The sequence below is a fragment of the Cajanus cajan genome, chromosome 10 (genome assembly GCF_000230855.2).
Source record: "Cajanus cajan strain Asha chromosome 10, NIPB_CcT2T_4, whole genome shotgun sequence".
NCBI classification, from domain to species: domain Eukaryota; kingdom Viridiplantae; phylum Streptophyta; class Magnoliopsida; order Fabales; family Fabaceae; genus Cajanus; species Cajanus cajan.
The window spans coordinates 42,159,077-42,183,347 of NC_138526.1; the positions used below are offsets into that span (position 1 = coordinate 42,159,077).

At 38.0% G+C, this 24,271-nt stretch overlaps 2 protein-coding genes and 1 long non-coding RNA gene across 9 annotated transcripts; 1 reads left to right on the plus strand and 2 right to left on the minus strand.

Annotated features, from left to right (window-relative positions):
* Positions 1-980: 980 nt before the first annotated feature.
* LOC145952884 (uncharacterized) lies at positions 981-3,813 on the minus strand. 2 transcript variants are annotated; one of them, XR_014430385.1, is made up of 4 exons: positions 3,133-3,813; positions 2,535-3,059; positions 1,811-2,452; positions 1,685-1,738 (listed from the first exon to the last, which is right to left on the minus strand). XR_014430385.1 is itself a non-coding variant. In XM_083065978.1 (3 exons), exons 2-3 carry the CDS (start codon positions 2,679-2,681, stop codon positions 2,006-2,008), a joined length of 594 nt encoding a protein of 197 aa, XP_082922104.1. In that variant the 5' UTR covers positions 2,682-3,059; positions 3,133-3,813; the 3' UTR covers positions 981-2,005. The 2 variants fall into 2 exon arrangements, 1 of the variants encoding a protein (XP_082922104.1); XM_083065978.1 differs by having other exon boundaries at positions 981-2,452.
* Positions 3,814-10,692: 6,879 nt separating this feature from the next.
* On the plus strand, positions 10,693-17,194 carry LOC109810338 (uncharacterized). 6 transcript variants are annotated; one of them, XR_014430122.1, is made up of 9 exons: positions 10,695-10,842; positions 10,910-11,002; positions 11,090-11,975; positions 12,129-12,241; positions 12,410-12,490; positions 12,576-12,670; positions 12,817-13,827; positions 14,009-14,088; positions 15,198-15,450. It is a non-coding gene; the product is annotated as an uncharacterized LOC109810338 (long non-coding RNA). The 6 variants fall into 6 exon arrangements; XR_014430123.1 differs by having other exon boundaries at positions 12,415-12,490; XR_014430118.1 differs by lacking the exons at positions 12,129-12,241; positions 12,410-12,490 and adding an exon at positions 16,958-17,194 and having other exon boundaries at positions 10,693-10,842; positions 15,198-16,887.
* A 4,689-nt stretch (positions 17,195-21,883) lies between these two features.
* LOC109810380 (uncharacterized) lies at positions 21,884-23,227 on the minus strand. The gene has a single exon (XM_020373834.2). The coding sequence runs from the start codon at positions 23,225-23,227 to the stop codon at positions 21,884-21,886; it is 1,344 nt and encodes a 447-aa protein (XP_020229423.1).
* Between the last annotated feature and the right edge of the window lie 1,044 nt (positions 23,228-24,271).

The window sequence follows — 24,271 nt, forward strand, 5'->3', positions numbered from 1 at the left end:
AACCGATGTGGGACTTCACAATCCACCCCCCTCAAGGGAGTCCAGCGCCCTCGCTGGCACACCGGCCCGGGTCCCGGCTCTGATACCAAATGTAACACTCCAGCAACCCGCATGTGGATATTGTCCGCTTTGGCTGCAGCCCTCACGGTTTTGCTTCTGGCAATGGCACGCATGCAACCCCAAAACGCGTCCACACAAGGAAGGTATCCACACCCATATATATGGCATGCTTCGTTCTCCTTCCTAACCGCTTTGTGGGAGTTTTTTTTTTTAAAACGTTTGTAAATTGATATACCCAACACCTGCATATAAATATAATCCAGAATACCAACTCTAAACCAGGCAGTCCAGAATAGAAATTCAAATTGTATTTCAAAATTGAATGACAAAAAGAAAATAATATATAAATCTTAAAAAACATAAATTATGACAATGTAAATCCTATTATCCTAAAAAAGCTATAAAACATGTTTGTCAATGCTATCTAACTAACTAAACTAACTAACTATCAAACTATAAACATAATATCTAACTAACTATCAAACTATAAACATAATATCTAACTAACTAAACTTAGAAAAAATTTTGCCCATTGTTCTCTTATCTTGAGCAACTCATCTTCGGGCAATGGAGATGGATCTTGAAAGACCTGAAAGGGTAATTTAAGTGTCATTAATATGCAATGTTAATTATTCTAAAGGTAAATATAGTTAAATAAATTTTGATATGAATTACCTGCGCCCAAGAATCAATAATACCCGCAGAAACTATGGCTTTCATCCAATACATGATGTAATAGCCACATTCAAACGAGTCTTGTTGCTTATTACACTAAAATGAGAAACAAATAACTATTAATTCCAAAGTCAATAAATTTAAATATTATTGATTGTATGAATTTATTTGCTAACCTTAGGGTATATGAAATGCAATGACTTTGATGATCTGGCTCTTCCAATTAATATATTAGCTCTAGACACGATTCTAATTAATTGAAATAAAAACAAATGTTAGCCAATATATATAATTAGTTTTAAAACATAATGAAAAAATTTTAGTTACCCATGTAATTAGCTTTTAATTTCATGGCTTGGTTTTCGATGAAGTGAACAAAACCACACTACGGTATATTCCTTAGGAATGATTACCATTAACTGCCAATGGGACCTACATTGTATGACAAACAAATCAGTTAAAAAATTACCATGATTAAAAAACCAATTAAAAAACTAACCCGTCAATGTATGGAGCCATGTATATATGTCTTCTTGAGTCACTCATCCATGTTTGCATATATTGTTGGATCTGGACCTGAGTGTTTCCTGATTTTTGGATGGATTGAGGCTCAATAAATCCATATACTTCTGCTTGTTCTTGCTCCACACTCAATTTATCCATGTACCTAACACAAATAATTATTATAAGTTAAATGTAATTATTGTAAATTTAGACTCATAAAAGAAAATATGACTTACATGGCCCACAACTGTATGACAGATATATTTAACATGCAGTTTCCCCCAACAATCTCTAATGCATCAGGCAGAGATATGTATAGTGGAACATCAGAGCTATCAACTCCAAAAACTCTAATGTCCCACTGCAATTGAATTGGATGCTTCTTTATTCGTGGTAATTTGATTATAAGCATAGATATGAGATCATCCTCAGCTTCTGCGATATTGGCATCATGAACATGAGGTTCTCTCATGACCTCCTTGCCACGATTGATAAAATCCTAAAGAAATAATCAAAATTAGTTAAACAATAATAGAATTATAAGAATCTAAAAGAGCAATAATATAATTACCTTTGCCCGTGCTGAAAGCGGCATGACCAAACGTTTTGGCCAAGCTAAGAATGTGCCGGTTGCCTGCCCCACTAGTTGAACCTCTATATTGGGCAAAGGCACTGGAGCAGCAGCATCTTGAACTTGGTCAACCACAACCCGTGTCCAGTCTGGCTGTAGAGGGACACCATGGATGGTTGAGCCACCCTCAAATACTCAGGCAATAGCCACTAACCGTGGGGGGTCATCCTCAACATATAACTCACACTGGTTTGGTACATCAGTGTGAGTCTGATCCGGTGAGGGATCTGGAGCAGCACAACTCCCTTTAGTGCTGAATCGAACACCATCATGAGCAACTACAGTCTGTTGCTGAGAACGAGCCAAAAGTTCAAACTTCTGTTCAAACTGTTTTCCAATATTCTTCAGTTTCTCTTCAAACTCCATCTTCAATCTCTGCTCCAATTCCTGTATAACCTCTTGACTGCAAGAGTTGACAGTGCTCCTCGATGATCGGCCACCAAAGAAATCTCGGTGGCTCCAAGAACCACCAACACCACGCACACGACCTCCGTGCTCTGGCTTTCCTATGGCCGTTGTGAGGATATCATTCCGACCATCAGAAACAAATGAGCCATGGGTGCTCTGCTCAACTAAACCCTCCTGTAACAATAAGAAAGACTAAAAATTCTTATGAATTAAATGAGTTGAAATGAAGAGTCTTAGTTTGTATATTTTTACTTACTATTTTACTAGCAACGACTCTTGCAGACTCAGAAGTCATTTGCCCATCTGGTTTTGTCCGGGCTGCTATCCACATCTCATGGCGGGGAGGTGACTCTACACGGTCAGCATCCTCAACCCCTGCTGCCTGTGCCTTAGCCTTCTTCATTTGCTTTTTTTTTCTTTCATATCCCCCTTTTGACAATAGATGGGGTGCATCATTCTTGGCCTGTCGTTCTTGGGCAGCTATTCTTTTAGCCTGCAATAATACAAAAAAGAAAATGAGATAAATTAAAATGTACCTTAAGTATTTGTGTCAATGTAAAAGTTATCAATAACTAACCTGCCACGAAGGGTCCAATCGAGTGGCACAAAATTGCATTCACTCCTCATCAGTGATCTGGTACTTTAGACAGGGAGTCTCATTTTGGCGCTCTCCAAATACATACTCCCGTGTCAAGAAAGTCTTGAAGTCTCTCCACCTGGTGGCAAGGGCAGATAACATCTTCCTCCTCATGCCCTCAGTGTTGGGAATGTCAAAATTTTGCTATGAAAATAACAACAAATAATAAATAATGTATTTTAGTTATATAATATTGAAAGGATGTGAAAGTATATACCTGAATATCCTGCCACATGAGGTTCTTGTCAACCTCCTGAACGTCATCCCATGATGGAATGATAATAGAAACATGTCGTCGAGCTAGGACTCCCAAATAGCTCTTAAACTTGGCAGCATTTGGGCCTGATGCCTTTCCAGAACGAGGATCCACCTCAACCGGTGTCCTCTCCTTGGCAATGCGCCCAGCTGTCAACCCAGACAATCGGGTGACAGATCTACCTTCCCTCCTTCCACTGCCAGACCCAGAATCCTCCATAATCCTGAAAAAATTAAACTGTCATTATTAAAACAATGAATTAACTGAATAGACAAATAAAGTAAAAAAGATAATAATAATATAGCAACAAAATAACTAATAAAAAAATAAATAATACATAAACAGAAACCTATTAGGTTGGAATGTTTTCCCTAAAGGTCAATGCCTAAAACTCTTCTTTAATGCATCTGGAACGGCCCGTACTAAAACTAGAACGGGCCGTTCCAGATCAAAAAATTACAACAACAAATTTCCAGCAGAACGGGCCGTTCTCTTTGCAGAACGGCCCGTACTGCTTGCAGAACAACCCGTTCTGCAAGGAGAACGGCCCGTTCTGCAAGGAGAACGGGCCGTTCTGCAAGGAGAACGGGTCGTTCCAGCGGAACAAATAGCAAAAAAAAAAACAAAATAATTACGGGGACAACAAACTAACCTCAAACAACCAACGTGCAGACACTTAGAGACTTGGATACGTTGAATGTAGCAATAAACGCAGTGGGAGACTCAGAAATTCAGAGAAAATGAGAGAGGTTGTTTGTAAATTGTGAGCGCCGGAATGGAAAATACGAAGGTGGGGAATATAGGGCCATTTTTATGTCGGGCTTCGTTGTTCCGACGTAAATTTACGTCGGGTTTCGTTGTTCCGACGTAAATTTACGTCGGACTATGGGCGTTCTGACGTAAATTTACGTCGGACTAGAGGTGGTCCGACGTAAATTTACGTCGCAGTATGAGACTGCGACGTTAATTCCCACATTTACGTCGTCTCCACTTAATTACGAAACTGCCATCGCGTTTTTACAACGTCGGTGTTTATTGTTTTCGACGTAAATTGGGTGACGTAAATACCCTTTTTTGCACTAGTGAAAGCTTGCTTCGAAGGTTCAAAATTTATTATCTTTTATTAATTATTTTATCCATTCTTTTATTATTATTTTATTTATTATTGTATTTATTAATTTTTGTATGCAATAAATAAATAAAAAATCATGTAAATGGTAGATATTTTTATTCTGTAAATAACATGTAATATAAATTATTGTGAGCATAATAAAAGAGGTAAATATTTAATTATATTTATTATTATGCTAAATTCATTATAGGGTACCAAGTTAGGCCGCTATGGGGTGCTTAATACCTTCCCTACGCGTAACTGACTCTTGAACCTAATTCTAGCTATAAAGGCCATTATTAATTTTTGAAAACCTTTTTTCTTTTTTTCCAATGTTTTGAGTAAAATATCGGTGGTGACTTCTTCGAATTCTTTTCAAAACCATTGGTGAAGGATTAGTTTGGCCCTTGGGCATTCCTGAATTGATGAGATTTTCAAAACAAAGTCTTGTAGACACCTAATTTTGTCTGGACCTACAAACAAAGAACGGACTTCTATTTTGAAGAAAAGGAGCTCCCGAAGCATAGAAATGAAATGATATGACATTAAAAGACCCAAAGCCCAATAAGCTTGATTTAGTAACCCAGAACTGGACGTTCCAAATCTGGAACGGGCCTTTTCAAACTACTAAAAGTTCTAGAAACCCTAGATGAGAACAGGCCAGAACGGGTCATTCATAGTTTTTTATGAGTCAAGTTCAAATCTAGAACAAGTCGCTCTGACATTAAAATAGGCTATTCCAGATTCAAATTTAACTCATAACAAATTGATCCAGAATGGGTCGTTCTGAAACTAGAATGGGTCATTCTAGTTAGCTCTGACGTCTATAAATAGTAGACTCGGGCACTACTCCTAGGGCGGGAAAGATCTGTTTAACGCCCCATATAGCTCGAAATTCCTTTTTCTCTCTCTCTTTTTGTATTTGTTGAGATCTATGAGACATTTATATAGTGTGTAAGACAGCCAAAAATTGCCTCAAGTCTCCCATATTTGAGAACATTAATAAAGCTTGCTATGAGGTATTATTCATCAATCTTTTTCTCCATCTCTTTCTCCATCTTCTACTTCTTTTATTTTAAATATTGTTATAATAAAGACAACCATGTAGACATCTAAGGATGAATCAGTAATTTAAATTTAAGTATGTAAATAACCATTCATAAAGGGGACTAAATATTTAAATTGTTAATTCTTATCATGCTATCTTCATCATAGGGTACCGATTTAGGGCGTTGTAGGGGTGCTTAATACATTCCCTACACATAACCGACCCCCAAACCAATTTTGGTTATTAAGGCCATCATTGGATTTTCAAAAATATTTTCTTTTTCCAATGTTGAGTAAAACATTGGTGGCAACTCCATAAACCTATTTTTCAAAACCATTAATTAGGGATTGGTCTGGTTTCCAGGCATTCCATAATTAATGAGATTTTCAATTAGAAGTCTAAACCATTAGTCGTAAGACTAAAATTTTTCGGGTTACGACAAGTCCAAACCATCTACGGGAAATATCAAAATTTTTCGAGTTCTAACAGATGGAGACTCCACTTGGGAAGCTTAAAAAGGGTCAAGCCCATTTAATGATGAATTTGGCATAATAAAAATAATAATTAAATTTTTACCCATTTTACCTTGTTTGTAAATATTTGTTTGTTTAGTATGACTTTAATATTAACATATTTGTTTAAATTCCACACTTGCTTGAAATTAACTATACATAAACCTTTGCACACTATAATTTCCTTTTATATCTAGGGGCAAGAGATATGACCATAGGGAGTAGTTGGTGTATAGTCGACCGAAGGGATGGCATTGAGCTTGTAGGTCATTGTTGGAAGTCATACTCAAGGTGATAACCATTTACTCTAGCTCAAATACTTTGGATGGATCATAGACTCTGCCAGTTGACAATGATAGAGATATCGGGTCCCTATATGAGGTATTGTAGTCAACCAACAAGTAAATATACCCATCTCCATTCACTAGTACAAAATATGGAATTTACATCACTGTATTCTCGTCGGACAAAGAAAAATTCGACGTTAAAAAAATGCGCTGGCATTTTTAAAATTATAATCAAGATTTTTACGTCAGACCTCATAAGGGCCGACGTAAATTTGAAAATCTACGTCGGATATAGCTTGTGTCAGAGGTAGATTTTCCAATTTACGTTAGCCCCTATGAGGTCTGACGTAAAATATCTACAAATTTCTCCCGCGCCACTTCCTCTTCTTCGCGTACGCGTCAATATTTAAACAATAGAGCTTTGAGTGTATGTGCAAAACGAGTCTTTTGAGTTAATATTTTGTTTGAGTGCATTGCATCTAAGTGTATGTTTGGGCGTTTGGGTGATTCTTGAGTTTTTTACCGATTGCATTGGGCTCACGTTTGAGGTTAGTTTGGAAAATCTTTTCTTAATATATTAGCTAATTTGTTGAAAATAAATGTATGTATTGATATATTAATATATTAGTTAATATTATCCTCTTCTTCGTATTTGGGTGGATCATCATTTATTAATATATTAGTTAAAATCAAGCAGAACGGCCCGTTCTCCAAGCAGAACGACCCGTTCTCCAAGCAGAACGACCCGTTCTCCAATCAGAATGGTCGTTCTTCAAGCAAAACGGCTCGTTCTTCAAGCAGAACGATTTGTTCTCCAAGTAGAATGGCTCGTTCTGTGTGCACTCATTATATTTTTTTTTGTTTACAACTTTTTTACGTCGGGTCTTGGCAATGTCCAACGTAAATTTACGTCGACTATCACAACCAACGTAAATTTACTAGCCGACATAAATTTACGTATCCTGCATTATTGTTGGACTTTTTTCTAACATAAAAAGCTTAAAATAACAGACGTAAATTATCCCTTTTGTACTAGTGATTGGCAAGTACAAACATGAAGTTTTATTGGATATAGTGCCATTAGATGCTAGTCATATTCTAATTGGGAGACCTTAGCAATTTGACAAGAAAATCATTCATGATGGCCTGACTAATAAAATAAGTTTCCATCACTTGGGTAAGAAAATTGTTTTGTGTCCTCTATCACTTTCACAAGTGAGTGAGGATTAAATCAAAATGAAAGCCAAGAGAGAAGAAAGAGAGAGAGAGAGAAACAAAAGCAAAAAAAAGATCTTCCCTTGAAGAATATAGAATGGGAAGAAAAGGTATCAAACTTAGAGGCAAGTGTTTCCTCTAAGGAAGTTGTTCTCCAAAGTCATTTCTCACTAAAAAATGATATTAAAAGAATACTTTTGTGTGAACAACCTTTATACCTTATCTACTTCAAAGAGACACTAGCTTCCACTAGTCATGAACTCGAGTCTCTACCTTAAGAGGTTCAAATGCTTTTAAAAGAGTTTGATGACCTATTCCCTCTAGAAGTCCCAAGTGGATTTACACCTTTAGGAGGGATAGAACATCAAATAGATCTCATACTCGGGGCAAGTCTTCCAAATAGGCCCGCCTATAGGACTAATCTCCCAGAGACCAAAGAGATAGAATCTCAAGTTGATAACTTATTGAAGAAGGGTTAGGTTCAAAAGAGTCTTAGCCCTTGTGTCATCCCTGTTCTTTTGGTACCAAAGAAATATGGCAAATGGAGGATGCGCACCAATTGGAGGGTCATCAATAATATTGCAATAAAGTATAGGCACATACACTACAAGAAATTTTGAAATACAGACGACCAAAATCTGTGGGTAATCCAAAAACTCCATGGGTGACACTTCATTTCCGACGGATTACAAACGGACAATAATCCGTCAGAAAATTGCTCGTCTGAAACATTTACCGATGGATTATAATCCATGGGTAACTTTCCGACGGAATTACCCACGGATTATTCGTGGGTAATTACCCACGGATTTTATCCATGGGTATTGTTGATAATATTTTTAAAAAATTATTTCAAAATTATATTAAATAACATCCTTATTTAGTGCAACCATCTCTCATATCTGACCTTTCAGCAGCTCCACTCCATGACACTTCATGCAACTCCTCGTTGGTCAAAACCCTTCACCAATCAGAGCTCTCCATGGGTAACCCTTTTTGAGATATTCGTATGCTTTTAGGATCAAAGATTGACCCCACAAACCTCATGAATTAACACAAGACTTTTCAGCGTGCCTTGTTGTCACTTGCACATTTTTCTGGAAAACTTCCCAGATCACCCATCCCTAAATTACCCCATGTCAAGCACACTTAACTGTGAAGTTCTTAAGGAATAAGCTACCAAAGAGTAGATGCATCTCATTGGTATAAATAGTACAAATTAATTCCTTTAAGTCATCTTCAACCATATAATCTCATACTTGTACAATCTTTGGATCCCTTTCATTCCAGTATATTTCACAAATTACAATATAATATAATTTTATAATTTTTATCTAAATTAAAAAATATTAATCTTTTAGTTTGAGTATTTCACAAGTGACATTTTTATTTATTATAATTAAAATTTATAATAAATTATATATATAAATAAATATTATAGTTAAATCAATAAATCATATTTAAAATTTGTATAAATATATATTAAATGAAAATTAGTAGCTAATTAAAGAATAATTAACTTCTATATATAAAACACAAATGTCTTTATTGTATCATAACGTTTGTAGAGACTTTTCTTTAATTATAAGAATTTTATATATTTTTAAATTTTTTTATCTAATTTAGTTTTTATTTATCATTATTACTTATAAGTTAATTTTATTATTTTTAACATAAATTATTAATAAAAAATAATTACCCACGGACACATTCGTGGGTAATTTCGTGGATAATTATCTAATTTAATTTTTATTTACATAATTACTTATAAATTAATTTTATTATTTTAAATTATTAATAATAAAAAAATAATTTTATCGTTGAACCATGCATTATTAGAAAGTGTTCAATCAAGTTTACCTTAACATGCATAATCGACAATTTTAGAAGTAGAAAAGATGAAAGAACAAACACTTGAACTAACAACGAGGTACATGTATGCCATTAATTTGATGCAGGCAGTGTAGTGATCTCCTTGCAGATAACAACATTATGGTTCACCATTGTGTCTACGAAAGCACGGAGCTATTAATGTTATTAGAATGGTAAAAGTGTGAAACAAACTTTTCCCTTTCATCCATTTGTCCTTTCTTTTGACTTTTATTTTAAATAATTGGTTTATGGATCATTAGTTTGCAAGCAACACTAACTTACACTGTAGCCTCAATTTTAGCATTCTCACACATGTATCTGAAAGTCAAGGAGACACTACAATCAATCCCAATAAATGGGTAAACTTATCACATTATGGATCCATATCCTTGGTAAGAAAGAAGGGATATTCAGACTTCTAGTAAGCCACTTAGCGACAATTATGGGTGGACATGCAGAGTGGCTGGGTTGGTTGGTTGAGTGCATTCTTCTATATTTTATACATATCTAAATATGTATCTTACACCATATCCTATATTTTCAAATAATCATATCTGTTTTTCAATACAATGTTGCCTGTGGCATCACTCTTTCCCTTTATTTATTTCATGGTGAGTTTGAATTTCTACTTGGTATTAGTGTTACTTTTACCTTCTCCCATATGATGCAGCTCTGATTTGATATTGTTATTTGTTTGTAGCAACTTGCTCTAATGTTTATATGAACGAACAACCTGTCTTGGTTAACGGAGATTATTATTATTATTGTGTACGATTTGAAAATGTTTGTTATCTAAATCAGTTGTGTGTGCAAAAGAATCATCTATGCAACCCAAAAAGTGAAGCTTTACTGAGAAGGGGACTGGTTTTGATTAGGAAACAGCTTAGGGAGCTGTTCTTCATTATGTTCTAACATCCTGAGTTTGTTTGGCATTGACATATATTAAGTACCTGATTGGGAGTCGTGCAAAATCAATTCCTCCCTCTGTCAGACATTTCAATGTAAAATATGATATTCAGATTAATTTGGACATACATCCCAAATAGAACTAGTTCCATTCAAATTGATTTTATTAGAACTAGTTCCATTCAAATTTAAAACAAATGGGCTCTAAGTTGGGTTTGGTATATGCTAATTAAATGAATACGCTGTAAAACTATTTTACTACTACGTGTTATGTCTCTATGCTGCCCTGATAGTGTTGTTTGATCCACGTAGTGCCATCTCGTTGAGGTTGGTTGGTTGTTGTTTTTACAGCTTTATGTTGTCCCTGGGTGTGAATTTTTTGAGTGCATAACTTTTCTGATTTAGGCCTAAGGGGTAGGGTTGTTGGATTGTTTGAAATTAATCCCTTATTGGTGAAGGAAGGCATTCTGTTCTGTCCTGTTCATGTAGGAATTTAATATATTTTCCCCGTTTTATTATGTGCTACACATAGTATTTGAAATCTGCAGGCTTCCCCCTATATTAGATTTAACAAGGATGGAATACTGATGGCTGTCTCAACAAATGACAATGGTGTTAAAATTCTAGCTAATACAGAAGGAATTAGGAATTAGGCTGCTTCGGACAGTGGAGAATCGTACATTTGATGCTTCTAGAGTTGCTTCTGCCGTTGTTGTGAAGGTAAAACTTTTAGTATTTAGTTAATCTTCTTCAAGTACATGTTCTAAATCCTTCATGTTAAATTCAGGCACCTTCTTTTGGATCTTTTCCTTCTAGCAATGTGACTGTTGGAACAAGCCTTGCTGATAGAGCTCCTCCAGTAGCAGCCATGGTTGGGATTGTGAGTTTTTCCACATATAAATCTGGTAATGAATGAGGACTCTATTTCTCCTTTTGTTTTTAATTGTATTCTTCATTTTTTTTGTAGAATAATGATACTCGAAGTTTAGCTGATGTGAAACCTAGAATTGTTGATGAAGCTATGGATAAATCTAGGATTTGGAAGCTGACAGAAATAAATGAACCATCACAATGTCGTTCCCTGAAACTTCCTGATAGTTTATCATCAATGAGGGTATTGTCAGATAATAAAATCATATATATTCATCATTTTTTCTTTTGCCATATGAAGCTGGTGCATAAACTAGTATTCTATTCTTATCAATGCATTCATGATCTGCTTTCCTATTGAATACAACATTTAGCAAAATAAATATATTATTCGATAAATAGATGTCATGTTGCTTGTACTGCATGTGTAGTGTGTGGCACACAATATCTTGCCTACATATTATTTCTGTTTGGATGTTGTGTTCAAAAATCTCTAGTAAGGTATTCCTCTCTTTTATTTTTCTTTTAGGATGCATGCATCTTATTACAAGTTTACAGTTATGCATTAATTTTTTAAATATTGTTTCAGGTTTATAGATTAATTTATACAAATTAGGGTATTAAAATATCCATCACAAAATATTATAATTCTAGCAGTTATTTTAATTGCTAAAAAAAATTACATTTTTGCCACGTAACTACCTTAATTAAAATATATATTTTTATTATTTTAAAAAAAATAAAAATAAAGAACTTGTTTATCCTTCGAGCACTCACGGTTCTCTTTCTCTCACACTTTTTTCAAAATTCTTCTTCTCAAATTAAATTCTTCACCGGCACGTTTGAGCTTGGATAGACTCATTAGTACAGAGAGGCAGATTCAATGGTTTCGGTTTGAGAAAGTCATGCATTTAAGCTTGGACGAATTCGAAGGCCAACGTTTCCAACAATCGCGATAATTTAGCGTTTGGATGCCTCTACAGGTATTTTGGATGAAATACTTTGAAATGGAATTGAATTTAATGGTTTCTTTGTTCAATTTGCGAGTGATTTCATGAGGATTGTGAATGATTTCAAAGGCGCAGAATCTTCCTTTGGCACTCACATGGGAATCTGCCTTTAATTTTGTATTTTAGAATTCTCCAAGGTTGCCGTGCATATCGCAATTGGTTTCATCGTGATGGGATTCTTTGGTTTTTTTTGTCAAGCTCATTTTTATTCCAATTAACAACATCATCGATTTGGTTAGGTAAATTATATTACTTCACACAATTTTTTTTTTTTTTTTTTTAAATTGTTTTTTATATTTCTCTTTTTGGCTACTTGGATCTCAACGTTATTTATCTACTCTAGTCACAGATTTGGATTTGATTTTTTTTTGAAAAAATTAAAGAAATTTTTTTTTGTGTGTGATAAGATTAGGATCCTATCAGTGTTGCTCCTGACTAATATGTTGAAACATTTACATGAAATTCTCACGTTAATGTACCTATGTAATGTAAGCTCTTGGTTTAAGTAATGCTTCACTGTTGTTTCATTTATTCTGTTGAATTTTGACTTGAGTTGGAATGATTTTTGTGAAGATTGAATGGAGTGTTTGGGGTGGCTCTTTAAGAAATATTGATTCTGGTCGTGTATCAGTCCTTGCCACATTAAAGTATGATGATTCAAAGAAATGGTTAGTGCTTCTCTTAGCCTTTCATTACATTGGTAGAATAATTCAAAATATAATATTGTTCCCTTTTCCATTCTAAACAAGCTAGTTACATTGGCTTTATTTTTAGTTTATTGTTTGATTGGTGTGGTGTTGATTTGATGTTGCAGTTATCTTTATCGAACTTAGCTGGAGACTCAACAATATTGGAAAGGCTGGTTATGTTTTATCTTGATTTTGCTGCTAACAACAGTTACAAATACTAAATTTGAATGAACCAATGACTTTTTATATGTGTTCTAAGTAAGAGGTGGATTGGTTGGGGCTTCACTTGTGATTGTTATGTATTTGGATTTTGGCTATGGGTTTCTATACAAAGCAATCACATAAAACAATGAATATTGGCTCTTTCTTTTCCCAATTTTTTTTTTTGGGGGGGGGGGGGGGGTGTTTGATAATTGTATGTTGAATCATTAATATACTTTCTTGTAATGCAAAATATGATTACTTGATTCTAGACAGAGAGAACTAGGCTAAATTTGCCATCAAATTGAAAGTAGCTTTCATGGTATATTTATCGTCCCATTAAACAGTTTATAGTTTTTCTTACAGGTATGAAGGCCTCTCAGATATATTTTTGTCATGTCTTGTTCCAAATCTGTTGTTATTAGCAGGAACAGATAGATTAGACAGGTCACTTCCTTTGAATTATATTAATTTTTAGTGGTATCATAAATTTTACTTGTTGGTTTCTAATGAAAACTTCTCTTGTAGTTTTTCAATAATTAGAATATAAATTAAAACAGTTGGATGCAAATTTTATTCTGGCTTTATATATTATCAGTGTTGATAACTGTATGGTCCAAGTAGCATAGCAGATTGTGATAAGAAATTGGTTCAAGTTTTAAGTTACTTTTATTAATAGCTGTACATCTATCTGACTATTCTCTATAGTAGTGAATGTTGAGTTTTTAAGGAACAATAAGGGAAATAGCATGGATGAATGTTAAGCTGGATGTGTGGCTCAATCTATTCTGAAATTTGAAGGATTTTTGATGCAAAGTTGTTTTGAGAATTGCCCTACAGTTCTCACATGCGACATTTTGAATTGAAAACTCAAAGACATCATGAACTCAAAGCCTTCCCTAGATGGATTTCTTGCTGCAGCCAAGAGATTTGAGGTATACTACCAATTAATGAATGTGGTGCACTTGTTGACAATTTCTGCAGAATAAAGGATTAAAGATGCCTTCTTTTCCTACTTTCAATTTGAATTTGAATTTGGGTTCATTTTATTGTATTTCTGACTTGTCAAGTTTGCAATCACACATTGATGTTGTTGTTAATGATGATTGTCAACAGGGTGGACCTGTAGATCCTTGTAACATTCTTGTTTTTGAAGATGCGCCCTCAGGAGTTCTCGTAGCTAAGAATGCAGGAATGTAAGTGGGTTGAAGCATTGAATGATATCTTTATTTTTCATATTTTAAAATTTGAATGTAACAGCCTATGGTTGCCAAAATGTCTCGGCATTTAGTAGAATGGGTGGATTATTTAGTGCTAGATCTATCAGTTTAAGACCCTGCATTATTACTTGCACGTTATATAGTCTATAAAATATATGCACAAGCAATTCGCTGATCTAGAATTGATGAAATCTTTGCATTCTTTAATTAGAACAATTTCTTCCACCTAACAGTTATGACAGATTGCATCATTTTAATGTTTATATGTTCAGCAGGCTCCTTTGATTCTCTCTCTCCCTTGTATGTGGAGTGCATGACTCTGCTGATATAATAGTATGTTTATTACATATGCATGTTTAAGGCCTTAGAAACTGTGACATACGAATATCTAAAGCTGGGTAATGGATTCCACTCTCTTGTATGTCCTTGCAATTGCTAAATTTGAATCTCAACTAATTTTAAGCTGCAATTGATTTTCTTTTACAAGTCAGATAGTTAGTGAAAGAACTGTGTAGTATGATTGCTTGTCACAATTTACACGTTACAAAAATGAAGGTTCCTGTCATTTCTGTAACCTTTTATCTGTATCGATTAAATTTAATATTTACTAAATTACATACTATGGTTAACCTCCAGGAGTCAAGGGTGATTGATTTTTTACTCTAAAAAATTATATTACACTATTTAGTTCATGAAGGATAGAAATTAGCCTAGAGATTGTCAGACGGCTCAAGACTGGAGCTAATTCACAAATTAGTTGTGGATTTTATAAACTCTATCAGTCTGGCTCTGACTCATGAGCAAAGTATATATAATATAATTTTAAATTTGAAAAGGGTAAAACATTAAGTGACAAAACTCTATAGGTAACTAAAAATGAATAATGATTTGTTCGGTCATGATGTCAAGCTAAGAAGGCATTTAGTGTAGTCCCTTATACTACCCAGTTGTGGTGATATTTTAGTTAGCTACCCATTCCTATGTCTTACCAATTAGTTGCATGTTATTTTGATTAAGCATGAATACATTGTGCAATTGGAGTATTATCTTCAATTTCTTTATATTTTTTGGTACATTTCATGCAGGTCTGTTGTTATGGTCCCTTATCCAAGGCTGGACAAATCTTTTCATGAAGCAGCAGACCAAGTTTTGAACTCACTGTTGGATTTCATGAACTCACTGTTGGGTTTACCTTCGTTTTCATTTTTATATATACCTTTTTTTAAATTAATTTACTTATATAGTTTTTTCTTCTTCTTGAATCTAGACTGTTAGAAAACGTGAGACAACTGAAAAATATATTTTTTGGCAATTTAAAACCGTGATTGAATTTTTTGACGCCCACATCCAATGTTTACAAAATATCTGCCACAAACGATTTTTGTCAACTGTAGATCTGATAGTTATTAATGACATGATAATGCTATTTGTGGCGGTTTCTGACCGCTAGAAACTACCAAAATAACTACCATAAATAACACATTTTTTTTTTGTAGTTAAAGCTCACTATGAAACATAAATTAGTAAAATATATTATTCATATAACAATTTTTTATGACTATTTTAATATAACACTGTTATTTGTCATATCTTTCAATCATTTTACGCTTGTTATTTTACATTTCATTTTTTTTTTGTGTTAGATTATAAATTTTTTTATATAAAATAAAATAATTTTTATATTGTTTCAATCCCAACTATTAAATTATTTTTTTTAATACATTTTATTAAATTTAAAATTTTTTAAAAATATTAGAAATTATTTAATATTTTATTTTATAATCATTAAATTTTTTTATAAATTTATAAATTTGATATATGTATTAATAATTTTTAATTAAATGATTTAATTATTAAAATTTGATATTGAATGAAATAAGTTTAGATAAATTTATTTTTAAAATAAGTAAATCATTCTTATATATACTTATATATATATAATAATAAGAAGAAGAACATGTATTATTATGAGAAATAAGTGAGCTGAATAATAATGTTTAGTCGTATAAAACATATGTCTAATAAAAATATGTTTTATTATAAAAAAGGGAGAGTTGAATAATAGTAATTAAAGTCTTCTATCATTTAATTCACTTGTCTTGACTATTATGCTAGATAGCTAGAATGATGTAAAAGTCATAGAAAAAAGGTTTTTCTAAACAAAGAAAAAAAATTTAATCATGAAAAATAATTAACTATATAATTAGATGCTCTATAAAAATGTTTTATTAAATAAGTTATGAGAGTTAAAGACTAAAATTATAAATAAAAAAGGTTAAATTGAGTTTTAATCCTATTTTCATTCTTAATTTAAGATTTTGGTACTTTATTTTTAATTAAATAATTTTAATTCAATTTTTAAATTTGTACACTTATAATGTATTGATACATAATTTTTAGTATGCATGTAAGCGAGCAAGATGCACGCATTAACTCAACTTATCCAATTCTAATTTTTTTTTATTTTTTTAAAATTAAAATATAATCAACTTTATTACATAATCCAACCTAACCTAATTCTAGTTTAGTTGATTTGGATTGTTTGGACAAAATTCTAACCTAATCTAACCCATTATATTTAAGTGGATTTAAGCTTAATAAAGATCAAATTCAATCTAACATCACTTGTTTACACTCTTAATTTTCGACTTGACTTGATCAATGAATTATAGGGTTCTTCGGGGAACGTGGCATCACTACCAACTTGAATGTGGAGCTCTTTGGTCTGTATTATGGTCTCTATCTCACTTGGAGCAAAGGATTTCGTAATGTGATGTGTGATTCGGTTCACTAGCTGCAATCGAACTTGTTCAACAAGTTATGATTAAATAACATCTTTATGCAGGCATTATCTTGAAGATCTGTCATCTACTCTCCTTTATCTAGAAGGTATGCATCCAACAAATTATAGAGAAGACAATGCTTGTGAATCTGTGATAGCTGACTGGCAAGGCAAGGCTCCTTTTCTGAAGATGAAATTGTAACATGGAACAGTTGCCCTCGTTCCTTATGTATCTCTCCAATTTATGGCAGAAGCTCTTGGTACTTGTTATTGTTACATTAAAGGATATATAGTTTGTACTTTTTTGTGCTTTTACTTTCTTACCGATAAAAAAAAAAGGTGATAATTGCTATTAGGAGTGAGTAGTGTACTTGTCTGAGGGCACACCCGTAATCTTCTGGTGGGTAGAAGGGTCGAACGTGGACTTTAGGTGGATGTTCTGGAGGGGGGAGGTACCTGCAAAAGGCACTCCGACGCTTAAGTCAGGACAAAAATGATTTTCTAGGGTAATAAATGAATAGTGACGTACCTCGTTATGAGCGACCTATTTATACTATCTTTGATGGGCCCTGCCCGTAGTGGGCCTCTTCTGAAGCTTACCAAATTAGGTAATATGACGTTAATCGACTGATTATACCTTAATCGTGCGTTTGTTCTCGTTAATTGTGATTATTTCCGTAATCCTTGCCTTTATCTATCGGCTCCTTTCCGAGTCGATAGACTAAGACGGGGTGTTGATTGTCCTCGGTCTTTGGCCGGACCGATAGGTGCGCGATGGGTCATCCTTAGCTATCGGCCTTAGGCCGGTCCGATACGTAGGGACACATGAAGCCTTCTCGTGTTGCTATGGCTTTTATGAACCAATGTTGCTGTTGAACCTTCTCGGCCTTCGGCCACAGGCCGAGCCAACGTTAAGCACCATTAAAGACCATATACGTAGTCATGTCCTGAGTTCGCGTGGGTGTTTGACGGGACGACACGTGTTGGTCCACGTGACCGATACGACCCCTCCGGTACACAAGCCCCCTAGCCTTTAGGAGTGAAACGACGTAAAGGTTAAGCGTGATGATTGGATTATGGCGGTTGGGTTGGAACATGAGGAGTTGTGACCGTTGGACACGCAGCTGTTAGGTATTAACTGTGGTAATATGAAGTGTTGTGACCGTTGGGTTCGTAACCGTTGGATATTAATGATGGTAAGCGAAGAGTTGCTGTTTGTGAACCGTTGGATTAGAATGATCCAACGGTGATCAGGGGGTGTGGCGTTTGAAATCCATATGAGAAAGGCCTATAAATAGGTGTGTGGTGGGGACCCAAGAGATATGTATTTCTTATTTGCTCCGAGCCGAAATCGCGTTGCAGCTGTAGCGTTCAAGCATTTCCTTTTAGCAAGACCGATCAAGCTTCACTTCGAGGTACGTTATTATGGCAGATATAGATGTTGTTCAGGTTGACTCCTCTGGGGATACGGGTGACTCTTCCGGCACCGGACCTTACTCCGAGCTGGGTCGACAGAACGAATCGGCTTCGGCGTCGAATGGGTCAGATGAGATGGCGACCGTTCGAGGACCGAACAGGTTCCAAGCGGCGACGAATCTTCGTCGGTTATAATTTCTGATGGCCGGCCTGCGACGCACAAGGTCAGGTCGGGTTCTCGGCGTTTTCCACCCATAGAAACCCCTGGTTATTCGTGGGTACATGGGGAGGTTGGCAGTGTCTACTCGCGCTACACTAACAGGAATTCTATAGCGTTTTTTGTCTCGGCCGTGAAATTCCTGACCTTTCCAGAATAAGAGGAGCCTTCTCCTATCTTCTTCCAGCCGTGCCGAAGCGATGGAGGGCCAAACCCTGATTTTGTTTACCTGGACCAAGGAACATACAAATACCAATTCTTTTATGTATATGACTACATGTTCTGAGATTTGAACGTGACGCTTCCCTTTGATGGTTACTTTGCGGGTATACTTCGGCTTCTGAACGTGGCCCCGAGCCAACTCCACCCGAACACTTGGGCGACCATGCAGGGTTTCCGGCAGCTATGTTTGGCGCTCGGCATCCAACCTACCCCTCATCTGTTTCTATATTATTATTCGTCCTGGCTGACTAGGAAAGTTAAATAGTTGTCACTGGTTCAGCATGGCGATTGTTTATTACAACCTTTTACAACTTCCTACAAGAAATTCAAAGTGGGATTTATCAAGGTGATGATCCGGCCAGCCATGGAGAATAAGTACTTTTTTGATGCCGAAGGGAAGCCGCTTTTCCCACTATACTGGACTCGGAAGCCACGAAAATACGACACGGTGTCGAAGTCCCAGATGTCCCCAAAAGAGAGGGCGAGTTTAAATTTTTTGGAGAAGCTACCTCGGCCGTTGCCGTGCCGACCTTTGGTTCGGTTGTTTGAATCGGCCAACATAGCGGAGGAATTGATTGGTATAGTAACCTTCCTACTTATTTGAATTCTTACGTTATCATTGATTTTGACTAATGATGTGTAGGTATCATGGCAAGCTTTGGAAGCGATGATCTGGATATCCGACAACTGATCGGAAACTGAGTGGCTGCGGCCACAGTGACAAAGACCCCGGCCGAAGGGCGCGTGGGTGGGAATCAATCTGCTCCCCAAGGTGGCAGAGCCGAGCTGGCCACCAAGGCGAGGAAAGGGGGCAAGGGTCCGTCTAAGCCCCAGGCTGAAAAAAGAAGGCCCAAGGAAGCCCGGGCCGTTGATCGTGGTCATCCAGCCAATCAACCGCGTTTGGCGACCCTGCCGGTTCCACAAGGTCTGGTGGAGCCGAACTTCTTGGCGGCTAACGTCAATGCTCAGGATTTCCTTAGCCAATACCTGACTTCGGCATCAGGTCAGGGGGTTTTGAGCCGTATGAGTCCGGCCCAGAAGTGGAACTTCTTCTTCGAGCTCCAAGTGCGAGCGGTGGCTTTGGCTCAAAGCATCGTGATGGAGCCGAATCCCAAGGCCGACAGGTTGCGCCGGCAACTATATGAGCAGGAGAAGTCGTTGTAGGAAACTTTAACTGCTTTGACCGATGCGCAAACGACCAACGCTAAATTTCAGGCCAAGATGGACCGCCTAGGGCGCGTGGCTGACGACTTAGCTCTGAAGGTCCAACATCTTGAACTGTCTTTGAAAACCGAGACGGAGAATGCAGCTGTGCTGGCTAAGGAGTTGGAGGCTGAGAAAGTAGCTTTCGGGGCCTACAAGGAGAAAGCACGCAACAAGGTACTTTCTTAGCATCAGGTCGATTTTGTGCAAGCGGCTCGGCAAGCCTCCTTTTATGGAAGGTTCCCCCCCGACTTCCACCTGGACATTACCAAAGACTTCTTCGGGGGGGAGTTAGTGGACCTGTCGGCCATTCCTGCTAATGAACAAGCCGACGAGGAGGCGCCGGCTCGACAGGTGGGGCCAAATGAAGAAGAGACGGCGTACGAGCAGGAGGTGCCGGAGGATGGTCCAGTCCAGGGGGAACCAGAGGTGGAGTCTTAGGTTTTTTCCTTGTTTTTTTTTTTGTAACGGGCCGTCAGAGCCTTTTTAATGTACTTGTTGGGCCGATAGAGCCCTTTAATGAAATTTCAGTGTTTGGTTTCCTTCATTTGTTGTATTAAACAATATGCTCGAAGAAGTAAATTGACTTAACCAAAGAAGTAAGCCACACCCTTGGCCGAGAGGAATCTCGGGAGGGAAGACATAAGCGTAATTAAGCCACGTCCTTGGCCGAGAGAAATCTCGGGAGGGAAGGCTTTTGTAAAAGCAATTAAGCCACGTCCTTGGCCGAGAGGAATCTCGGGAGGGAAGACTTGTAAAAGTAATTAAGCCACGTCCTTGGCTGAGAGGAATCTCGGGAGGGAAGACTTGTAAAAGTAATTAAGCCACGTCCTTGGCCGAGAGGAATCTCGGGAGGGAAGACTTGTAAACGTAATTAAGCCACGTCCTTGGCCGAGAGAAATCTCGGAAGGGAAGGCTTTTGTAAAAGCAATTAAGCCACGTCCTTGGCCGAGAGGAATATCGGGAGGGAAGACTTGTAAAAGTAATTAAGCCACGTCCTTGGCTGAGAGGAATCTCGGGAGGGAAGACTTGCAAAAGTAATTAAGCCACGTCCTTGGCTGAGAGGAATCTCGGGAGGGAAGACTTGTAAACGTAATTAAGCCATGTCCTTGGCCGAGAGGAATCTCGAGAGGGAAGACTTGTAAACGTAATTAAGCCACGTCCTTGGCCGAGAGGAATCTCGGGAAGGAAGACTTGTAAAAGTAATTAAGCCACGTCCTTGGCCGAGAGTAATCTCGGGAGGGAAGACTTGTAAAAGTAATGGTTAAACGTTTAAGTGACAATCTTGGGTACTCAGGATGTATATTCATTAATGAATTGATGCCTCGTTAAAAACCTTGCCGACCAAAAAACCCTTTTCACGATTTTATAAGGGGAAAAAAGATCGGTCAAGGAAAAGAGTGCACCATATTACAAACTTGATGTGCAAATACATGAGTTTACTAACTACAGTACATCTTCAAATGGGTCGAATTCCACGTTCTCGGGAGGACCTTGCCGGACAGTTCTTCCAACTTGTACGCTCCATTATGGAGAGCATGTCGTACTCGGAACGGGCCGTCCCAGTTGGCTAATAGCTTCCCTTCGGCAGAGTTGCATCTTGCCGATCCAGTTGCCCTCCAAACAAGATCGCCTTCATGGAATGTCCTCGGCTTTAAGTTGGAATTAAAGCGTGGGCTCATTCGCTGTTTGAACGCCTCGGCCACAATCTATGCCTTCTCCCTCACTTCGTCTAGGACATCGAGCTCAGCGCGGAGTGAGTTATCGTTGGACTCTTCGTTGAAGTGCTGCCGGCGGAATGATGGTTCACCGACCTCAACCGGAATCATAGCGTCCGCGCCGTATGCTAGGCGAAAAGGTGTTTCCTTGGTGGTTGATTGGGGTGTACATCGGTATGCCCAAAGGACTTCCGGTAATTCTTCAGCCCATGCTCATTTTGCCGAACCCAACCTCTTCTTTAATTTCGTCAGTATTACTTTGTTGGCCGCCTCGGCTGGCCCGTTTGATTGAGGATGTTCAACTGATGTGAACCGGTGCCGAATGCCGAGGTTTTCAAGAAAAGAGTTGAACTTTTTCTCAGTGAATTGAAGGTCGTTGTCCGAGATGATGGTGTACGGGATGTCGAAACGAGTAACCACATTCTTACACACGAATTTCTGAACGTTGGCGGCGGAGATGCAGGCAAGCAGTTCGGCCTCTATCCACTTCGTGAAGTAATCCACCGCGACCAGGAGGAACTTGACCTGGCCTTTTGCTATGGGAAATGGTCCAAGTATGTCTATGCCCCACAAGGCGAACGGCCACGGTGAGCTGATACTATGTAATTCGGTGGCCGAGGCGTGGATGAGGTTTCCGTGCTTTTGGCATTGCACACATTTTTTGACGAACTCGGCGCAATCGCCCTTTAGAGTCGGCCAATAATAACCAGCTCGTAGGAGTTTCGCCGCCAAGGTTCGCGCCCTTGAGTGAGAACCGCATATAGCCTCGTGTATTTCTCTCATCACGTAATCGGCTTGCTGATCATTGACGCATTTAAGTAATGGGGTGGAGAATCCCCTTCTATAAAGCTCGTCGTCCACCACCGAGTAACGAGCCGTTTGCGTTCGTACTTTTCTTGCTTGCATCGGGTCAGTTGGCAAATTTCCGTGGATGATGAAATTCTGGATCATGGTCATCCAGGTCGGCGTTTCTATGTTGGTCATCATGCACTCAGCAGTCACACTTGGAGAAATCTCAAGATGGATGGTTGTTCGCAACTGCCCCGGCTTTCGGCTGCTGGCGAGCCGAGCCAACTGGTCGGCTTGTTCATTGTTGATACGCAAGATATGTCGTACCTGAACTTCACTAAAACCATCCTTGAGTCCCTGGAACAAGTGATAGTATTGTAACAAGTTTGAATCCTTGACCTGGAAATTATCATTGACCTGTTCGGCCACAATTTTGGAATCGGTCCAACATATAACCTTTTTCACACCCATCTCAGTCGCTAATCTCATCCCGGCTAGCAAAGCTTCATACTCCGCTTGATGGTTGGATGCCCGGAAGCCGAAACGAAGGGATTGTTCGACTATGATACCTGAGGGGCTAGCAAGGATTACCCCGGCACCACTACCTTGGGCATTAGAGGACCCGTCGACATGCATGGTCCACGGCTCGTCCTCGAAACATCCTGGAGGGGTTAACTCGTTGACAAAGTCGGCCAGGTATTGCGACTTGATGGGACCTCTCGGCTCAAACGACACATCGAACTCAGAGAGTTCGACCGACCATGCCATCATTCGGCCAACAATTTCGGGCTTCCGGAGCACTTTTGTAATCGGGCAATCGGTTCAGACGACTACCTTGTGGCTTTGGAAATATTGTCTCAGCCGTCGGGCAGTGTAGATGAGCCCTAAAGCCACTTTTCTAACAACTGGTAGCGCAGTTTGGCTTCCTGCAATGCCCGGCTGATAAAATACACTGGTTGTTGATTGCCCTGGTTCTCTTGTACCATGACGGCACTTATCGAGTCACTTGAGACTACTAAGTAGACAATCATGTCTAGGCTGCCGACCGGTTTAGACAGTATTGGGGGCGTGCTAAGACGTTCCTTGAACTGCCGAAAAGAATCTTCGCACTCTTCGGTCCATCTAAACCGTTTTGTCTTCTTAAGTAGAAGTAGGATGGGCCTGGCTATCTCGGCCAAGCAAGGGAGGAAGCGGGAAAGCGAAGTAAGCCAACCTGTTAGCTTCTGAACCTCCTTCAAACTACTAAGGCTTTTCATGTCCAAGATAGCTTGGCATTTTTCTGGGTTTGCCTCAATTCCTCGGTTGGACAACATGAACCCCAAGAATTTGCCACCCGAGACTCCGAACACACATTTCTCGGGGTTAAGCCTCATTCGGTGTTGCCGAAGCGCCTGAAACACATCGGCTAAGTCTCCCTCGTGTGCGGAGACGTCCCTCAACTTTACAACCATATCGTCGACATATACCTCCATGCTTTGGCCGATCTGGTCGCTAAGGATTTTATTCATTAAACGCTGATAGGTGGCGCCAACATTTTTTAACACGAACGGCATCACCCTGTAGCAATAATTGGTCGTTTCGATAATGAACGCCGTTTTTTCTTCATCTTGAGGGTGCATACGGATTTGGTTATATCTGGAGTACGCGTCAAGGAAAGACAAGAATTTATGGCCGGATGCCCCATCAACAAGTTGGTCGATGTTTGGCAATGGGTAGGCGTCCTTCAGACAGGCTTTGTTCAAGCTGGTGTAATTGGTGCACATGCGCCACTTCCCATTCGGTTTTTTAACCATGACGACATTAGCCAGCCAG

Bases quoted from the DNA above. Each gene is read 5' to 3' on its own strand.
- LOC109810380 (XM_020373834.2), bottom strand. From the start codon at position 23,227: ATGGCATGGTCGGTCGAACTCTCTGAGTTCGATGTGTCGTTTGAGCCG.
- LOC145952884 (XM_083065978.1), bottom strand. From the start codon at position 2,681: ATGAAGAAGGCTAAGGCACAGGCAGCAGGGGTTGAGGATGCTGACCGT. The intron at 2,453-2,534 runs GTAAGTAAAAAT...TTATTGTTACAG, and splicing joins GAGTCGTTGCTAGTAAAATA to GAGGGTTTAGTTGAGCAGAG.